The sequence below is a fragment of the Nylanderia fulva genome, unplaced genomic scaffold (assembly GCF_048542155.1).
Source record: "Nylanderia fulva isolate GAGA-0341 unplaced genomic scaffold, ASM4854215v1 Scaffold6, whole genome shotgun sequence".
Classification (NCBI taxonomy): Eukaryota; Metazoa; Arthropoda; class Insecta; order Hymenoptera; family Formicidae; genus Nylanderia; species Nylanderia fulva.
Window position 1 is genome coordinate 5125331 of NW_028190698.1, and position 19922 is coordinate 5145252.

Consider the following 19922-nt stretch of genomic DNA (forward strand, 5'->3'; position numbering starts at 1 on the left):
TAATGTGTGAAGTGTTTTATTTCGAGCACATGATGTGATGAATTTATTTATTTAGTATAAAATTAATAACACTATGTATAATTATATATTTATGCATAACAGAAAAAATCACATTTATATTTAATGTCTTTTATTACTGCTACATCGCGGACAGCAAACGGGATATTCAGAATGACGTTCTCCAAGATGTTGTCCAGCATCCTTGTCACATTTACATCTAGAGCAAATATAACAATAATGTATTAACTTTATGTATCAACAATAAAATTTTTTTAGTGACGATCAATTTTTTGTGGTATGAAAAATTTTTGTATATAATTTATTAACTTACTCTTCTACAGTATATTTATTCCGTGATGTGCATGTTACTTTCACACACCTTTGCCGATCGTTTGCAGGAAGCACGTCACTGACACAGTTTTCTGAAATAATTTGTATGATAAATTAAAATATAAAAGGAAAAAATATCTTTTTTACATATACAATATATAATTGATTTTTTAAAGAACTTGTAAATATTTCTGTACATATATGCACATATACATGCAAATATTAATAAATATTAATATACATATAAGATAAAAAATTAAATATATTAAAAAAATTCTTATTTTATTTATTATTCATAAAAAAGTCAAAGAAACATGTATCTTTTAATAAACTATTCTTTTAGTAAAAAAAAGATATATAAGATACTTTTGTAAACTTATTTAAAATATTCTACGTATTACGTATTATATGAAAACGAATATATATATATATATATATATATATATATATATATATATACAAGTTTATACTATAAACTTAATAGTAAATTTACATACCATATTTAGGAATCTGCATTGAATAATGCACGAACAGGAGGAAAATGCAGAACACCGCGAAACGTTTCATTGTAGAATATATGTATGTTGTTACGCGAGAGAGATTCAACAAACTGTTATGAAGAATCTGAATGTCGAACTAAATTTATAGTGCCCCGCATAGTTGTAAGGTCAAGAATGATGATAAGGCAATAAAACTGTTTGCAACTTACTCTTCATTGTTGACTCATCATATAATTTAATCATGTTTAAATCTTTATACATACTTAATAAGTTACGTGAGTGTGTAGTATTTTCAAAATAAACAAGAAAATAATGAAGTTAAAATAATAAAATTCACGGATTGCATTGTGTAAAGACATTCAGTATTTTTATCCACAGTTAAATACATATATTGTAATTTTTTATTATTTATAAATAAAATAAGTAAATAATTATAATATAGAATATTTGAAAAAATTTAATACAAATCTGCAATTTCTTCGCTAATTTAAATTAATTGTTTTAGTGCAATATTTTTTTTTAAAATTGCGCGAACCAATTAAATAGATTAATTTAACTGATTGTGAAGTAAATTGCGTTTCTTATTTAATTTACTTTTTTCGCTTCTATTAGAATTATTATTGTCGACAATATCTCGCTCACAATTTTCTTAACAGCAGACAAGCTTAATCGGATTAAACTGAGCAATGTTAAATATAAGAAGTTTGCACACGCATTCTCTGTAAGTGGTATTCTCAAAGGCATTTTGGATTTGGTAGAAGAAACGGTAAGAAAGAAACGCACTCACAGAACTACGTCGTATCGCGGATATGTCGTGGATAGGTGAGTCCATTCCCAGGGCTTTGTTGAACGGGATTGGTACCGAACTCAGGGGACATGCCGAGCTAGAAGATCTCTATTATGTCAAGGAAGGGCGAAATGAGCTTCTTGGGACTTTCGTTTCATTCGTTCTCCCTCGAAGAATCGGTCACTCAATAGAAATCATTTTATCGTCGATGAAATTTTAATTTACAAAATATTGATTAATTTGCACATTAAATTAAATCACATTAATTATATTATTTATAATTTTAATTGTATAAGCATAATATTTACATTTATAACATTAGCATTTTTGTGTTTGATTGTGTACAATTTGTTATAAAACATATATTTTGACGTTGTGTATTAAATGATGCGCAATATGAGGCCATAAAAATCAATATGTTATCAATAATGCTCAAACAGCTGTGTGAGGAGATAAGATATGTTATAGTAGCATAAATTCAAGTTTGATAAACTTAGAGAGTTCAAGTATTTCCAGTGTAACAATTCTGTTTATGATAAATTTATTTTGTGTCTTACATTGCTACAAATATTCTCCAATAAATAAACCTTTGATGTGTTTTATTTAGCATAAATCTTTTTAAACTTTATAGTAGAATCTCAAAATAAAAAAGTATACATCATAAATTTCAAAGTAGAAATATACAATATAGCTGTATCAGAACTGTATATAACAATATGTCTGTTTCAGAACGTGCACATTATTATTATCGATAATAAAATATTCATACGTCAATAAGAAAGAAGTACCAAAATATTAAAAGTGTAACGAAATTTTATCGTATGCACTGCCGATTTATTGAATCTATTTTGATGTTTATTACAATGAATAATTACATATTTCTGTCGGCTAATTAAATATGTACCATTAATGTAAATATGTTTTAAATAATTGATAAATGTTTGATAAATTGATAAATGGAAATAAGAGGTCTGTATAGGTATTAATTTAAGAAATCAGGTCGCGCGTACGAATTTGGAACGAACGGAGTAAAATCCATCACACAAAATCCGGCACACAACAGGGTCGTAAATAATCAAAGGCTCTTCGGTGCTGTGACCCGACAACAATATTGTAACACTGGGACTACCGTCGCCGATAACATACGATTGACAGGGTAGTCTCTATCGGCGTATATCCTATCTTCGTCTACGTGACAGGTGCCGCTGCAGTTGCACTGGAAACGGGCGATACGTATAACATGAAGATCTCCGACATCTGCGAGAGTGTAATAATTTTCTCTCTTTAGTTGAAATAACTCGTCGCCATTGTTGATACTCGAAAAGAACAAATTTGTGTTGTTTTCCCTTAAAACTCGTTCCGGCAGAATAGCAGCATACCTTTCCTTCATTTCCTCCGCGTCTTTCATTGCTTGGTGAGCTTTCTGCAAAAAGATTTCGCATGAATTACCGCGCCGCGAATCAATGCCGCAATAATACAAATCTAAAGTTCTATGCATTGTGCTTCGCAAAGTGCTCCGCATTGAAAACCCTCCTCTCTCCCTTTTCCCCCATCTGGCAATATCATCGACTTCCTCCTTCTCCCCCAATGTACGTTGTTTCAATATTTCATCGCTTCCGCTTTATTCGGCCGTACACGAGCGTGATAAAAAATAAAGTAGGCTATCGCTGTCGCGCTCTTACCGCGATCTCCGACTCGCTCTGTTTATCTTCGGCGAGTTTCCGCCATTTCAGGAAGGCAGTCTTATACACACTCCTCGCTTTTTCGTATTCTGGGTAAACGTCAGTAGCGAGGCTCTTGTACCCGAATGCGCCAGCTGCGCCGGTATTGCCGTCTCTTCCGTAAGAGCTACCGCCAAGAAACCAGACGGTGTATGCTCGCAAAATTGGATATTGCTTTGTACGCATGTGCCAATATAAGGAAAAGTAAAGGGCGAGCTCTTGATTGGGGCCACCCTTGCCGAAATTCTCGCCGAGATTAACGGCCGGTCGACCTCCCAGCAAAAGGCACAGTCCCAAACCCCATTTGTCCTTCGTAGGAAACATCTCCCACACCTTCCGGTCGGTCAAAGAACATACCGGACTCTCCTTCATCTGCTCGTACATCTCCAACTTGGTAATTTTGTTCTCGACCGCCAGGATCATTAGCGACGCGATCTTCGCGTACTCCTGCGCGAATTCCTCGACGGTCCCGCCACGGATGGAGTTTAATTTCAAAGGGGAGAGTCCCAGTTTGAGGGCTTCCGTCGTCATACACTCTATAGCGTCGGCGTTGCACGCGATCACATATTGCTGCACGAACTTATACCTCTTCTTCTCGTTCAATTGGGTGTCCGCCCTCGTCTTCCGGGGATCGGATTCCCCTAATAGCTCGCGAACGTTTTGCGATACTTTGTTGACAAGTTTATACTTTGTCAAAATAGCTAGGGCTTTTTCATCTTTTGGATCGTAAACGCACGGACCACCTCCCAATTGTTCCGATGGTTCCGCTGACACGTCAGATGCGAAGAGGGTGATGATTTTAGCTGGATAAGCCAGACGTGCCAGATCACCGCCTGAAATTTACTCTTTTTACTGTATATGTTTCTCGCTTATAATCTTTTAATTATTATTTGAGAAAAAAGGATTTAATAAGTACATACAATTTACAATTTTTTTTTACAAGTGTAAAAAGATGTCTAAATATATAATTTATAAAGTAAAAATGTCAATATTGGATATTTAAACATATATAAAAAGATAAATAAAAAATTATTTGAAATTTTGATTGTAAATTTAAATGTAATATTATTTAATTATGAAAGTAATGAAATTGACCTGCCTTAAATTATACTTGTATGTGCTTAGACTTCCGATAGAATGCAAGAGTCGAAATGTGAGTTCAAAGTTTTATTAAAAAGAAGGGGTTTATAAAATTTTCTCGCACCTAAGTAAACCACTTACCTCTTATCGCAGAAAGTTTATTTCTCACGATATTGATCTCCTCGGGAGTCGCATTAGCAGCTTTTAACCTGTTGAGAACTCTTAACTTATCTTTCAATGTAATTGTATTTCGCGGACAGCACAGAAGATCGTCTAGCTCTCGCGACAGCATAACTATTAATAAGTCACGTTTTTTCAGTCGCTTACAGTAATTCGCGATCTTCTGCGTAATTTCGACTGTTTTCTCGTCTGGTTGTCCATCTATTCCGGCTTCAACGAAAGTTATACGACTGTCCAACTTTGGAAGCGCTTCCGGAAAGTTCCACCTCATAGAGATCGATTTGTGAGGCACCACTATAAATCCTCTTTTCAGTTGTTTGCCAACCACTTTTTCAAACGCCAAGCTCATTGTAACAACTTCCTTACCCCAACCAACAATATGTAAATTATTTTTTATTTTGTACTTGACATCGTTAATTGTCAGTGTTGCACGACCGTCATACTTAATCTTCTTAGGTATAATTACAGGTGGGTAAATGCATTTAATACCCGCTTCAGTGATAGTACTGAGATCTTTACGAATCTATATTTATCGAGAATTTCAACAAGTAAGTTTATGTACTAAAGAAGGGATTTTAGAGAGCTCTAAAATAATTCTATAACATTATAATTTATATTATACTCTTGTAATGTTTTTTATATTAAATTATGTCATTATGATATTGTTGTATTAATTATTGCAGAAATTATTAATACTTTTATAATTAATATTTGTTTTTAATTTAAAATATGCATAAATAAATATTGTCATGTTGGGTCAAGAAATATTATATTTTTTTAAAATTAATGATTGGAAAGATATACATATACAAATTGTATGTGTATCTATAATAAATATTAGAAAGAATAGCAAATGTAATTTTTGTTAAAATTGGTGTTATTATGTATACATATATATTTAGAGTATAATTCAAATAAAATCAAATGAAATGGAGAGAAAGAGATATAATTTTTCTTCTATGAAATTTAATAAATTATACGCACGTATCAAATAAAATATATTAAAATATATATTTTGGAGAAATTATAAAAATAATTATAGTAAATCAAATAATTTGTTTTCTTTTTAAATAATAGTAGAAATAGTAAAAAAATTGCTGATGTTACATTATAACCTGCGACATTGCTTTTTCTCCGGGTATGTTTTTTGTATCTTTAATTTTTTCCTGCCGAATGCTTGGTTCCACGTTGGAACGTGCATTTTCTATCACTATTCTATCAAATCGTGGTTGCTTTAAAGAAAGTTCTACGTCGTTTACGACTTGCTGTCTTTTCGTTTCTACCGCCGCAATTTTTTGCACTGTTTCTTCTTGTTCCAATGAATTGATCTCTTCTTGCTTGCGTTGTTTGTCCTTTCTTTCATGTTGTTTCATGGTTTAATAGAACTTTTATGATTTTGTGAAAATACAGTAAAATTGCCAAAATAATTTATATGGAATATTTTGATTTGATTGTCACATTTTAGGTTATTAAGAATATAATTTCTGAATATACCTATATGAATATAATTTCATGTTGTTTTAGAATATCCTATTTTAATCATAAAAATATTAAATTAATTTTAATTTATTACTAAATATACATTTTAATATATACATTAAATATACATAATATATTATATTAAAATTTATCAAATTATGCCTACAGTTACTAAATTTTTTCGACTTTTAATTACTTATTTAAAATAAAAAATAATTATAAGAATTGATTAATAATAGAAAATATTAAATTAATAATTTTATCTGTCTTTTTAATTATAATATTTTTTAAAATATATATTGAATGTGATATATATATTTATATCAATAATTATAATATATAAGTTAAAGAAATAAGAAAATATAAAAACTAATGTAAATATTTAATATTTAAAAAAAATTAATTTATAATAATTATATAAATTTAAATAAAGATTTGAGTCAAGATTCTGCCATTTTTTTAAACAATAACAATTAAATTTCTTTTAGAATTATTATTTGTATCTTTTATTATTTTGAAGTAATATGTTAAAATATTTAAAAATTATGAAATGTATGGTTAAATTTGTGTACAAAATATGTTTGATTAATCCCTTGACCCGCAATTTATGGATGTAAATAACATAGACCTCAAAAAGTAATTTTTTTTTACCATCAGTGAATAATTTTGGTAATGTAATTCTACCCTCGGAAATGAATGTAGATGACAGTACTAAGCAAGCCTTGGCAAAAAGCCGCTTACACATGCCAGGTAACAGGCAATAGGAACAGAGGGTATAGAGAATATCCACCAATAGAAAAAGGAAACAAATATTATTTCCTGTTTCTATTGATAAATATTTTCTATTTCCTATTCCTATATTGCCTATTGCCTGGTACTGTGCAAGAGAGCCTTAAATATTTCATTAAAAAAATGCGAAAATGGCTGCTTTCTATCTGCGTACATATTGTAGAAAAATTGAACACAAAAGAGGTTATGTGAAAGTCAAAAGTATATAAATCGGAATACCTCGTTCCTAAAATAATACAGACTGTGCGAGTGGGAGTGTACGAGACTTTTGTAGAAAATGATCGCCCACGCGGTGTCCAGAAAAATTAACAGAACATAAAATTATGTTTAATAACTGAGAGAACGACAGTTTACTACGAATTACTAGTCGTTACAACAGAGGCTGGGAATTCATCTTTAGAAATAATGGAAAACCGTTACGCTTTATTTCATGTCGCATTAATGCTAAACGTTCTTATCTTGGGTGTTTCCTTCACGGGAGTGATATGCGCAACGATGCCGAGTATTACAACAGTTATGAAGGTTGATAGAAATCTATCATGCAAGGCATCTCAATTTTTATATGATTTAGAATATACAAAACGTTGTGCATCATTGCCATATCTTAGTGCTTCTTCTTTAAGCTTCAGTTATCAAAATTTAGATACTTTTTTGTGCTTAGGAATTTACGATACGGCATACAAGGTTTGTCAATATTCTAATTCTGTATTATTACCTCAATTTATGGAGGAATTTATTCCTAGTGGAAATTCAACCCAAGAAAGTAAATTTTGCAACAGTTTACAAGGATTCACATCATCATACGATAAAATAGATTTACTTTTGAAATCATTAGTTGAACATCTTAATAAACCGAATAAATGTTCGATGATATGTTTTGGCTTAGAAGATAAATTGAATCAAGTATGTGCACTATTTGCTTGGATTAAGAAAATTGATGACAAAGTGATGAAAAAGGCAAATGGAATGGAAAAAGATCCTGTAACATCTGATAAAGATAAACCATCTATAACTCAATCAAATGAGACAGTAAATAAAATGAGAATCGAAGCTGATAAGATACAAAAGAAAATAGAAACAATAGAAACAAATGAAAATAAACAGAATACAAATTCTGAGAATAATAATAATGATGATGTTGGAAAAGATAATTTAAACGTGTCTACAAATTTAGAACTTGAGAATGAGAAAGCAAAATCTGTCACTGAAAAATCAATTGAACACAAAAAGATATTACCAATATTGCCAGACATACAGACTCAGAAATCGATATCTCCAACCATTGAAGAAAATAGGAATATTATTGATAATAAAGCTGCAACTGATGAAATTACAAAATTTAAAGACACTCCTACAAATAGTAAATCTCAAGTTTCGTCGACAAACAATCTTGTAGGTAATGTGCCAAATAAAGATGCTGCAAATCCTGAAGAGGAAATTTACAAGGAGCAAAATACTGATGATTTAAAAACTAGTACGCTATCTGAAAATACACAAGACAATTATAACGCCGCAAATCAAGAAGATGTAGAAGGTATAGATATTCATAAATTTATATATAATTGTTTAATTTATTTTCCAAAATGTATGAAAAATTTGAACATGATTATATCTTTAATAAAAATTACAAGTACAAATTAGAATATATACATAAATTGTTGTAGAGAAACGTTAAATTTTATATGTGCATTTAACAAAATAAATATTTTGCTTTTTATTTTTATCTATTTTTATAAATAATGTATTTTAACCTCTTTATAGGGATTGATTTATTGAAGTCGAAAGTTTTTTTTAATTATACTTATTCAAAATATATTTATAATTATACAAAATGATAATTTAAAAAATATTTTAAAATCTTGCGGAAAAATAATTTACAAGTGGTTATTGTGTATTAAAATTAATTCGTAAGGATTTCAATGTATATATCATCGACGTATAGTATATGCATAAATAAGAGGTTATTATTTTATTTTTTTCGTAAGTATAATATGTATATAAATATTAATCTATTAAATCCATTTTTCAGATGTAGAGGATACAATTCAACAATCAACAAGTAAGAATGCTTCATAAAAATGTTTTTATATCGTTTTAATTATATTATACATAATGATTTATATATATATATTTTTTTTTTTTTTAAAGGGAATCAAAATGAAAATATACAAGAAGTCTTTGAACGGAAAAATTTACAGTATCCTAGTATAAGAACAGAGGATGGTCCTCATTTCTTTACTTATTTTACTGTGGTCACAGTGGCATGTATTGCTGGATATATAGGTTATCATAACAAGCAAAAGGTTAGTTTAATTTATGCACAATTTATTTCTGTATCATTTTTTCAACATGTTTCATGTATAAATCTTTTTATGTTTCAGATACTTGCTATTGTATTAGAGGGTCGAAGATCCAGAAATAATCGTGGTAGACGGCGACCAAGCACGGCTAATTACCGAAAATTGGATTGTACGCTTGAAGAAGCCGTTACATCGCAATGTAACGCTAACGTTACTCATGTCATTTATTAACGAGAGTAATATGTCACGAATTTTATAATATCTGTATTATAGTATTGCAAGTGTAATATATATTTTGTATTTAAGAGCATACTTTCTTAGCATACCATTTAATTTTTTAAATATTATTTTATATTTTAGCATCAATTTGTCACAAAAGCAAAATTTATAATATAATATACGATGATAAAATGTTTGATGAGGTATTAGAAAACATATAATTACATATTTTTGATTTAAATTATCAAATTAAATTTATAATACAACTTGCATTATTTAGGATTTAAAATATGATTTATTAATAGTGTTGAGAAATTTGAAAATTTTTTTGTTTATAATTTATATATTCTATAATATTACCAAGCACAAAACTGATATTTTGAAACTGATATTTTAAATAAAAAAATATTTTATTTATATTTTTATTTTATACTTTTCAATATATCATTCTTGGCTAGATTTACATAAAGTAGATTGTATTTGATAAGTTTCTCTAAGATGTCGTATTTAATTTAGTTTTACGGCAGTATTTAGAAATATATATTATATATAATACCTTTCAAAAAATTATATTTTTAGCTGCCATTATAAACAGAAATTGATTTAATTTGGGTCAGTTTAGTTATTTTAAAATAAAATAGGTAGAGAATAATGTAGAGTCATTTACGTGTAATTATGATGTACTAGTTTCGGAGAGGAACACGCCTTTTGAACACCGTGAAAACATTTGTGATGTGTTTTAAGAAAACGCTACGACGATTCTAGCTTGCAAGAGATAAATTCGTAAAATTTAAACTATATGATTTTAATTTTGAAAATTAGTCATACTTTGGTTGGTTTTCTAGCATTAATGATTCATTATACGCAACTTATTAAACACCAATTTACGAATTTCAACACAAGAAGTTGCTAAACGTGAACAGATCGTTTTTTAATAAAATTACTTGGTCCATTTTTCTATTACGAAACTTATTAAAATTTTTTTATTTACTTAATATACATAATATAAAAAATTTTATTAATTTTTTGCACGTATGTATATAATATATATATGCATATTTTGAATTTATCAATTTATCACAATATTTATATTAAGTCTATATAGTATGCCTAAATATAACTAGTTTTTTGCACAAATCACTATATAATTGAATATTCTTTTAATTATAATTATTTATTAATTAGATGAGATGTATATAATATGGTTCTAAATTTTTGTTTAATAGGTAAATAGCAATATTAATCTATGTGATATTTATTTACCTACTTGTAGCATTCATCAGTTTATAATATTTATTGATATTATCAATTACAGCATCAAAGCTTAAAAAATTATAAACTATTTTGTAATGTGTTATATTTATTTAATTATCAAATATTTTCCTTAATTTATCTTTAAAACAGTAAAATTTGAATGGTTTCATGAACCTTAATCAAATGATATATGATACACATTAAAACAGATTCAATCGTTTTGGCACAAATAGCAAATTTGAAAAGTTATATCTTTGATATTTTGATATTACTGAAACACACATTAAAATAATTGTACGCCAAAAAAACTTATTAATTTGCCTTAATAGTTCAGTACCGTCCGAATATAGAAAAAAAATGCATAAACTTTATATTCTATTTTTAAATTTAAATATATATGAAATAATAATGTCTATAATAAATATCTTTTCATTAAATATTGTTAAATGCAATTATCGTTGCAGAAAAATATGTTTTAAGAAAAAGTAATCTATATATCGATACAGCTAATATAAATTTTATAAAGTATTGTAACAGAACATATACATATATGAAAATATCCGATTATATGCTCAAAATATTAGAAAATTTGAATAAACTTGTATTATGTTTTTGTTTTCTTGTCCTTTTTTATTTTTTAATATCATCTTATGTATTGTACAAATAACATGCTTGGAAGATATATATATATATACATGTATATATAAGTAAACATTATAAAATAGCGATACTCGTTTTAGCGATCGCTATATTTTACATTTGACAAATGATTATTTAATATTTAAATACATAACTTTTAAATACACACTACAATTTACTGAAATAAATATATAATGCATAGCATATAATTTTTTATTCTCTGAAATGTATGCTAAAATAATTACTTAGCTAAATTACCATAAATGATTTATGTAATATAAATATATTTTTTAATCTCTCTTATATTCTACAATATATAAAAAACCGTCCAGTTATCTCTAATTAAAATTTACTGCTAATATTGTAAGTTTTTACAATACAATTTATAAATAAATTAAAAATATGTACAGTAATATATATATATATATATATATATATATATATATATAAAATGAATAAAATAATGAACTAGATTTTTAAGTTAAAAAGCAGCTTTATATAGTGCACAATTACTATGCTTTTCTCACGCTAATTTCATTATTTTATATTTAATTTAAATTGCTTATCATCGGAATGAAATAATTATTTATATTAGATATGTAACATTGAATAACTGAATTGCAATGTAATATATGTAACTGTCTTTATAATTACTTTTTTTTACTATTTATACTCCTTTATATTATTTAATAATTTTATCATTTTGGTATTAATAATAATGTATTATGATCAATTTTATAATTTATATTACATTTTAAAATGCATAAAATAAATGTAAACATTAGTTATGTAAAACAGCGGCAAAGTGCATACAAAACTCGATTTAGTAAAATAAAAATAATTTACTGTTAAAAGTGTCGTTTTTTTGCAAATCAATTGTTAATACATTACAATTAATAAATGCTGAGAAAGAGTGTATATTTTTATTTTCTTTAAATTATATTAAAAATAGCTTTCTTGTGCAATTCTTATATAAATATAAAAATTATTTGGAAATAATTTGTTAAAGAATTTATTATTAAAAAAATAAAATATTTTCTGAAATATTTTTTACATGCATATTGAAATAAAAAAATATGTTCTAATTTCTCTTTCTCTCAGATCGGTTATAGTAAGATTGAGATATACGTGAGACATGTTTCATTTAATCAACGCAATCGACTGTTTCACCAAACGATCGAGTGTTATCGCGAACGCAATAAAAATAATTAAATGGATAATAAAATAAAATTGAAAATAATTTACCGGGAACTGTTGGCGACATAGAAAAAAAATTATTATTACTAACAGGATTGTACTAATATAATATGAAATGCTCATATATGCCTATATTGATAATAAGTTTTTTGTTTTTTAAATTGTATGTATATCGAATAAGATGGCGATTTTACTCTGTAAATAAAGTGATTATAAATATATAGCATTTGTTTTAATTATTAATGAGTAACAAGTTTTTTGTGAAACTAGACAACACAGACGCGCGCTTTGCGTGCAAAAATGTGAATCCCTTCCATCAGATTAATATATTCTACACATCTGACACACTGCGCGGCTCACGCGAGACTGATTCTCGCGCGGGGTATTGCAAGCGCGGGCCCGATGATCACATGACCAGTGATCACGTGACCACTGGTCATGTGGCCACTAGTCATGTGACCATCGGGCCCGCGCTCGGTATACCCCGCACGAGAATCAGTCTCGCGCGAGTCGCGCACCGTAATGGATGTATGGGGTGTGGAATCTCGCACGAGTCTAATGAAAGCGTAGATATTTAATCACAAAATATTCTTGTACAAAATTTTAGTTTTTTATTCATATCTTCTGTAAAAGATTTAAATATTGAATTTTTATGCGTTGCATAATTAATTAATATATTTTTATGCATTGATTGCAATAATAATTTTTGTATGTATGCGTCACAATTTTTGAGATTTTATTATCAAAGAATACAATATAACTTCGCTTTGCGTGCGTAATTAAATTAGGTTAGATTAAACAAAATGATATACTATATACAATATATATATATATATATATATATATATATATATATATATATATACACACATATTTACGTAACACATATTTAGTATTTATAAGAAAATTGTACCCTGACGAAAATGTACCCCAACGAAAATATACCCCGACAAAAATGTACCCCGACAAACGAACTCCGACAGAGGAATCCTGAAATTCGGCGAATATCTATTATGTACATGTACATAATTTTAATTAGTCGATCTTCTATTATGTTCATAATTTTGATTCGCCGAATCTTCATCATGTACATAATTTTAATTTGCTGTGTTTAGATTATGTACTTAATTTTGATTCCCGAATTTCCATTATGTACATAATTTTAATTCGCCAAATTTCTATTTTCTTTTCTAATTGAGAAACTGTAGTCAAAACCACAATCACAAAATTAATCAACATTCTTATTTAATAACTATCACTACACTATCTCTTCGATATACATACAACTGTCAAAATATGCAATGACAGCCGCTCACAAAGTAAACGCAATGACAGAACCAAACGGCATCGCGGAAAAGAGGCAACAATACATTTCAAGACTTTTGAGAGGCCTTCGATACATTCGAGTGTATCGCGATATATTCGAGAATTGACTTAACATGCCTTTCTTATATAAGGGATTTTCAATTTATGTGAATATGCTCTACAGAATATTTATATTTTTAAGAGATGATCAAAATAAATAAAGTTTAGTATATATTGTATATTAAATTTTACGTTTATTTCCATTAATATTCGTTGCACGAAGCCTATCTATCCTTGCAGTAAATACCGTCGTTGGAGTGATATTTTATCCAGTTCAGATAATCCGTGTTCTTCACATATACACCAGGTATCCCGGGATCCGCGCATCCAATACCCCAAGAGACTATCCCTGTTGGAATGATGGAGAAGATAATCTCACGTGAATTAATTAAATCCTGTGACATAATTTATGGATAGACGTAATCTCATGAGATAATTTTTTTTTCAATAAAATCAATATTCAATTTTAAAAGTATGATAGATATAATTTATGTACATTAAAGAGAAACTCTGCATTTCAATATTATGCATAATTATATTATACATTTGCTGCATTAGAAAAAAATGTAGATAATTGTATACATAATATATATACTTATATATAATTTTGTGTAAGTGTTTTAAAAATAATGTTTATAATTTTTGTCTTTGTTTAGATGGAAAATATATAAAATTGATGATATTCTTACCAATTACTTCATATTTTCCGTTTGTTCTTTCGTATAGAAGAGGTCCACCGCTATCACCCTAACAGTTCAAAGTTATTATTAAATCATTGTAATGCAATATATATGTAATATGTATTTATCAAAAGAATAATATATATAGTTTAATAATTTGATGAATATGCAATAAAACAAAACTCTCAGGAAGTTAATTTCATTAATAATGTATGTGTAAAAGAATTATGTATGACAGATATAATATTATATTTCGATCTCCCACACAGAATACATATACATAATTAAATTGATTATGATGTCGAATAATACCTGACATGCATCAGTATCGTCATTGTAAGCACACATCATTGATTCCGTGAGGTGATCTCCAAATGAAGTATTGCTACATGTGGCCCAGGACATCACTTTTAAGGTAGCTTCACGCAGATATCTGGATGTAGCTCCTTCTTTTTTGACACGTCCCCATCCAGCCACTTTAACATGGTGTCCCGTGTAATCGGATTCTATCATTGAATATTTAATTGAATTACTTTTTTTTATATATTTGTTAGAAATTTCAGAAACTAACTTTTACTCGGGAGACATGCAGGTGTCACATTTTCATTTATTTTAACTGGATGTTCTAACCGTATCAGGGCAATATCATTTGTATCGTGGAGATCGTCACTTTCAAAATCTTCGTGTAAGACTACTTTATCGATTTCAGCTATATATCCCTCGTTTCGATTTTCAATATCGTGCATCCCTACGCCGATTGAGAGATCGGTAGATTGAACCCTACGCAACTCGCAGGAAAACACAAGAATTAGAGTATATTTTTTGCAATTATTTTGTAAGATTATAGTTTATATAATGTATCATATGATTGTCTTATTATATAACTGTATAACAAATAATAATTTATTTAATAAAAATTGTTAAAATCTTTTGCTCTAGCAATATCATTATATAAACGTTTTATACTGAGAAAGCTGATATTAAAATTATAAATTAAAATTTTATTTCATATAACGTTATTTGTTTCGGTCTATTATTTTTCTATATACTAAAATATACTTCTATAGTAATTATTTAACAGCATCACAAAACAGTTATTGATAGAAATATCTGCTGCATATTAGCCTTTCGAGAACTTAATAATGATGTCTTTGACTTTTTCATACATATGGAAAAGCAAATAAGATACCACTTAACACAATGTCCAGCAGTTAACACATATCGATCATTAATCAATGTGCCTCCACAATGAAGAATTTTTTTGTTGAAAATTGCCACAACCCAAGGAAATATGTGCGGAATTGTTATTTTTCCACCGACAATGCGATTTGATATTCCTCCCGTTACTCCACATTCTATTGTAAACAGATTAATAAATAAATTTTTATATATATGTATATTATAAATGTGTACAATATTATATAAAGCGTATATCGTACATTTTTTACTATGCATATTCTATAACATTTTTTAAGCAAATTTAATTGTAAACTTTATTGTTATTTTATTTTTGACATACGATTTTTTATTTGTTTATATTATTATCATTATAAAGTTCAATTAATATAGAATTAAATGGAAATTGAATGGAAAATGCTTGCTGAGCAAGGTAACATAAAGCGCTTCAGGATAACAGCAATTTAAAGTTAGTGTCTATTTGCTTTTCGTGCAAATGAGAGCTTCGTTGGACTATTACATATGCGTGTACTACTTGCATAATTTTCGATCGTTACCACAATTCTGATTTACTCGTAGACGTAGCTGACGTTTCCACGCGCGTGCCGCCTGAAAATGAGCACAATGTAATTATTCGACAAATCGTGAATTATCAGCCGTTTCGATTCGTCCTCGTGATAATTTCACTTAATTACTCTCTCAACGAACGTCTAGGATCAGAAGGACACCAATCGCGGCCGTCAAAATTAAATGGGGTTTCATGCTGCGCGACTCTTGCGACATTTCATCTGCTGAAATCGACGCGAAACTACTGAATGCAATTCAGAGAACACTCTGTTCTATATTAATCTACAAATAAAAACGGCAATCAATTTCAGTGTCCAACCATCGTCGCAAGCGTATCACCTCGTCGGCGTTTCATATCGCAAAGAACGTGTACTCATAAATCGCCATTCTTATTAACGTTTGGCACATCGGATGACTAATTCTATCGAATGCTCGTACAACATGATGAAATATACTGCAATCTATATAATTTGACTTAATCATAAAATGGAGATATTGGACATAAATGCTATATACATATATTCTAGAAAATGAAATATTTACTCTCGTTTTCTTTAATAACAATAAACATTTTATATATATGTAAAAAAATTTCTTTACAATAAAATTTTTGCAAAATTGGGAGGAAATATTATTCTGCATTTATTTATAATAGTTTTGTAATTTAATTTTTGATGTAAAAACTCAATATCTTTAGAGTTTTATTTAGACTTCAAACGTCATTGTCTTGAAGAAATTCTTTCGAGATTTTACGGATCATCGGTTTTTCTAATTCTTGAAAGTGTTATAAATTATTCTCAGAAAGGTGGAAAGGCGAGCGAGTGTGTGTTAGAATGATATATGGGCGATAAATTCTTATAAGAACTTTCTATAACAATTATGCTTGTGGCCAAAGTCAGTCTAAGAAGGAAAAAAGCGTGAGATTTGGAAATCGGCATAAAAAAGATCAGAGAAAATAATTGCTTTTTATATGACATTTAAATATGCAATGAATGAGATAAAGATAAGAATTATTTTATTAATAATTGCAGGATAATTTTACGCAAAATAAATAAAATTACAATCTAAACAACATTATTGCCTATATAATTTTTAACATTTCTTGAGCTTAGAGACAAGTAAATATTTATCGGTGAGTTATCATTTTTTCGCCTCGTCGCAAATATGACGTGCAACGGAATCTAGGTTCTGTAGATACCGTATCATAGACATTATCATGCATAGTCAGGAATTTTACGAGAATGGTTTATGTACTATAAAGAACGCGGTCAACGAAAATAGTATAAGTTTATGTAGTATACCAGCTGATAAACATTTGACGTATCGTGAGAAATTTGTGAATGTCTATGAATAAATGTTGAGAATTTTACAAGAATATTTGCGTGAGAATTTTATTTTCTGCATTTGCAAATGACGTTTGCTTATTTATTTATTACCCTCTTCTTATCAATAAATGTTGTAGATAATGTATATAAAATTATATGTGATTCAAAAATTTAACTATATATTAGCTGTATTAATTCCAACAGTATTTAGAATCGTGTTTTGTCATTTGTAATATCCATGGAACCATTCGCGTAACATCCGTAAAGAAATCTGGATAATTAACGTCGGCGCACAGTATTCCATTTGAAGTAATTCCTATAAAATAAATTTAATAAAATTCCATATGTACATACATAGATAATTATTGAATTATTATTTATATTATAACTCACCTATTAAGCTGTATTTATAATTGTCGTTCAATATTTGGAGAGGACCACCGCTATCACCCTGAATTATATATGATCAATTATGCTTACTAAATTAGTTATTAATTATCATAATTAATGTACACAAACATTAAATTTTGATAAATATGTATTATACGTCCTGTATAAATTCAAAATTAAAATACCTATATTTCAACACACATATATACGTATACTTTCTTTAAAAGTAAAGGTATAAAAAATAAGATTAACTTACAATTAGTATCTCATAAATCTTTATAAATAAGAAAAAATTATATATTGTTATAATATTTTCATGTATTACAATTTAATAATAAAAATTAGAAGAATTATTAAATTCCACGGCGCTCACATAAAGAACTATATAAAGAATTAAAAGATTATCTGTATCTTTAGAAATATTTTATATACTCTAAAAAATGTATGTATTGTAGATGTACTTTTTAGACTTTTTATTGGAGATTTTAACTTAAGATGTTTATATAAAAAAGTAATAGATAACGTGTAAAAAAATGTTACAATTAATTAAATACCCCGCAAGTACCGCGTGGTGATGCTTTATATCCTGCGCAAATTAAAGTTGAGATATCAGTAGGACATTCCGATTTTTTAAATAATGTTAAATCCACTGTTCGCAAACCACATCCTTTATTAAATAAAGAATCGGTTTCAGAAAATCCCCAGCCAAGTGCAGATACGGATTGTTCTTTAAATTGATAGACATCAAGTCCTATACAAAAAAAAAGTTATAGGCAATTATTAATCATTTTATTTAGTTGTAAATTTCATTTTTTGCAGATACGCATGTATGTATATTAATATATGCTATATATGTATAATAACAAAGTAATTACCAGGTTTTGGTAAGCAAATTGGTTTAACGAATTTGTTAAAGGTAATTCGCATACTTAGTTTAATCAGCATAATATCGGCAAAATTTGTTTGGCTGTCATATTTTGGATGTGGAAAAATGTTCTCGACAGAAAAAATTGTACTTTTCGCATCCCACTTGCATGAATCATGAGCACCGACAGATACTTTCAGATCATCTTTATTAAAACTATAAAATACAAATAAAGTATAAGTAGCTTAACGTATTTTATATATAAATTTTAGACAAATTCTGCAAATATAATTTATCGATGGAAAAAATTTTATTATTTAAATTACATGTATTTAGATACAAATTTATTATAAAAAACAATGCTATTTTCACATATACTAATAATTATTATTCAGTATGTATATACCCATAAACAATGCAATGAGCTGCTGTTATCACGTAATGATCATTTATAATTGAAGCTCCACAAATTACTCGTGATCTATTGACGCTTATAATACCAGCCATCCAAGGATATTCATTTTCAAAAACTTCTCGTCCTCCAAGTATTCTGGATAACGGTAAAAATATATTTTTCTTTCCGCATTCTAAAGGATAATATAATAATCATATAAATAACATTTTTATAAAAATTTAATTGCATTTACTTATTTTTATAGCCTATAACTTTTCCTATTAAAATTTTTTTAAGTATATAAATCACAAAATATATTTCAAAGAGATTATTTATCATAATTCTTATAGAAAGTACATTCATTTTGATTCTTATAGAGATAGAAATGCTCTCTATCAACATAGGAACTTTTATAAGAAATAAAAAAATTTTTTATCATTATCTTCTCTTATTATATGTGAAATTATGAAATTATTCATGATAAACTTCACCACAATATCCATAATCAAGATGTTCGTATGACGCATCCGTATGCCGATTCACTCGTTTATACCAGAATAATGTATTTGTATATTTAATTATTAAACACAACAAACTAATTAAAATAAAATACTGCATATGTAACACTAAAAGAAGACTAGTTACTTTTACACAAAGAGGAGTCTTGCTGAACTGACATGTGTGC

The 19922-nt window shown here is 28.0% G+C and overlaps 3 protein-coding genes and 1 long non-coding RNA gene across 4 annotated transcripts; 1 reads left to right on the forward strand and 3 right to left on the reverse strand.

The window, feature by feature from the left end:
* Nucleotides 1-963, reverse strand: LOC146720861 (uncharacterized). Its single transcript, XR_014925905.1, has 3 exons — nucleotides 828-963; nucleotides 332-422; nucleotides 1-217 (listed from the first exon to the last, which is right to left on the reverse strand). It is a non-coding gene; the product is annotated as an uncharacterized LOC146720861 (long non-coding RNA).
* A 1350-nt stretch (nucleotides 964-2313) lies between these two features.
* LOC114942972 (glycerate kinase) lies at nucleotides 2314-5971 on the reverse strand. The gene is made up of 4 exons (XM_029318497.2): nucleotides 5714-5971; nucleotides 4560-5121; nucleotides 3300-4171; nucleotides 2314-3040 (listed from the first exon to the last, which is right to left on the reverse strand). Exons 1-4 carry the CDS (start codon nucleotides 5969-5971, stop codon nucleotides 2693-2695), a joined length of 2040 nt encoding a protein of 679 aa, XP_029174330.2. The 3' UTR covers nucleotides 2314-2692.
* A 972-nt stretch (nucleotides 5972-6943) lies between these two features.
* On the forward strand, nucleotides 6944-9471 carry LOC114942180 (uncharacterized). The gene is made up of 4 exons (XM_029317490.2): nucleotides 6944-8400; nucleotides 8896-8925; nucleotides 9015-9169; nucleotides 9248-9471. The coding sequence occupies exons 1-4, from the start codon at nucleotides 7272-7274 to the stop codon at nucleotides 9395-9397; spliced, it is 1464 nt and encodes a 487-aa protein (XP_029173323.2). The 5' UTR covers nucleotides 6944-7271; the 3' UTR covers nucleotides 9398-9471.
* Nucleotides 9472-14042: 4571 nt separating this feature from the next.
* LOC114940204 (transmembrane protease serine 9-like) lies at nucleotides 14043-19921 on the reverse strand. The gene is made up of 11 exons (XM_085487845.1): nucleotides 19729-19921; nucleotides 19250-19430; nucleotides 18854-19059; nucleotides 18533-18729; nucleotides 17982-18039; nucleotides 17782-17904; nucleotides 16254-16305; nucleotides 15092-15300; nucleotides 14833-15026; nucleotides 14530-14587; nucleotides 14043-14189 (listed from the first exon to the last, which is right to left on the reverse strand). The coding sequence occupies exons 1-11, from the start codon at nucleotides 19853-19855 to the stop codon at nucleotides 14065-14067; spliced, it is 1530 nt and encodes a 509-aa protein (XP_085343971.1). The 5' UTR covers nucleotides 19856-19921; the 3' UTR covers nucleotides 14043-14064.
* Nucleotide 19922: the final 1 nt, after the last annotated feature.

Excerpts from the sequence above, each read along its gene's own strand:
- LOC114942972 (XM_029318497.2), bottom strand. The coding sequence starts at position 5,971 with ATGAAACAACATGAAAGAAAGGACAAACAACGCAAGCAAGAAGAGATC. Across the intron at positions 4,172-4,559 it reads TAAACTTTCTGCGATAAGAG|GCGGTGATCTGGCACGTCTG; the intron begins GTAAGTGGTTTA and ends AGTAAATTTCAG. Across the intron at positions 3,041-3,299 it reads AGAGCGAGTCGGAGATCGCG|AAAGCTCACCAAGCAATGAA; the intron begins GTAAGAGCGCGA and ends ATCTTTTTGCAG.
- LOC114942180 (XM_029317490.2), top strand. The coding sequence starts at position 7,272 with ATGGAAAACCGTTACGCTTTATTTCATGTCGCATTAATGCTAAACGTT. Across the intron at positions 8,401-8,895 it reads AAATCAAGAAGATGTAGAAG|ATGTAGAGGATACAATTCAA; the intron begins GTATAGATATTC and ends TCCATTTTTCAG. Across the intron at positions 9,170-9,247 it reads GTTATCATAACAAGCAAAAG|ATACTTGCTATTGTATTAGA; the intron begins GTTAGTTTAATT and ends TTTATGTTTCAG.
- LOC114940204 (XM_085487845.1), bottom strand. The coding sequence starts at position 19,855 with ATGCAGTATTTTATTTTAATTAGTTTGTTGTGTTTAATAATTAAATAT. Across the intron at positions 18,040-18,532 it reads CACCACGCGGTACTTGCGGG|GGTGATAGCGGTGGTCCTCT; the intron begins GTATTTAATTAA and ends TATATAATTCAG. Across the intron at positions 15,027-15,091 it reads TGCATGTCTCCCGAGTAAAA|AATCCGATTACACGGGACAC; the intron begins GTTAGTTTCTGA and ends ATTCAATGATAG.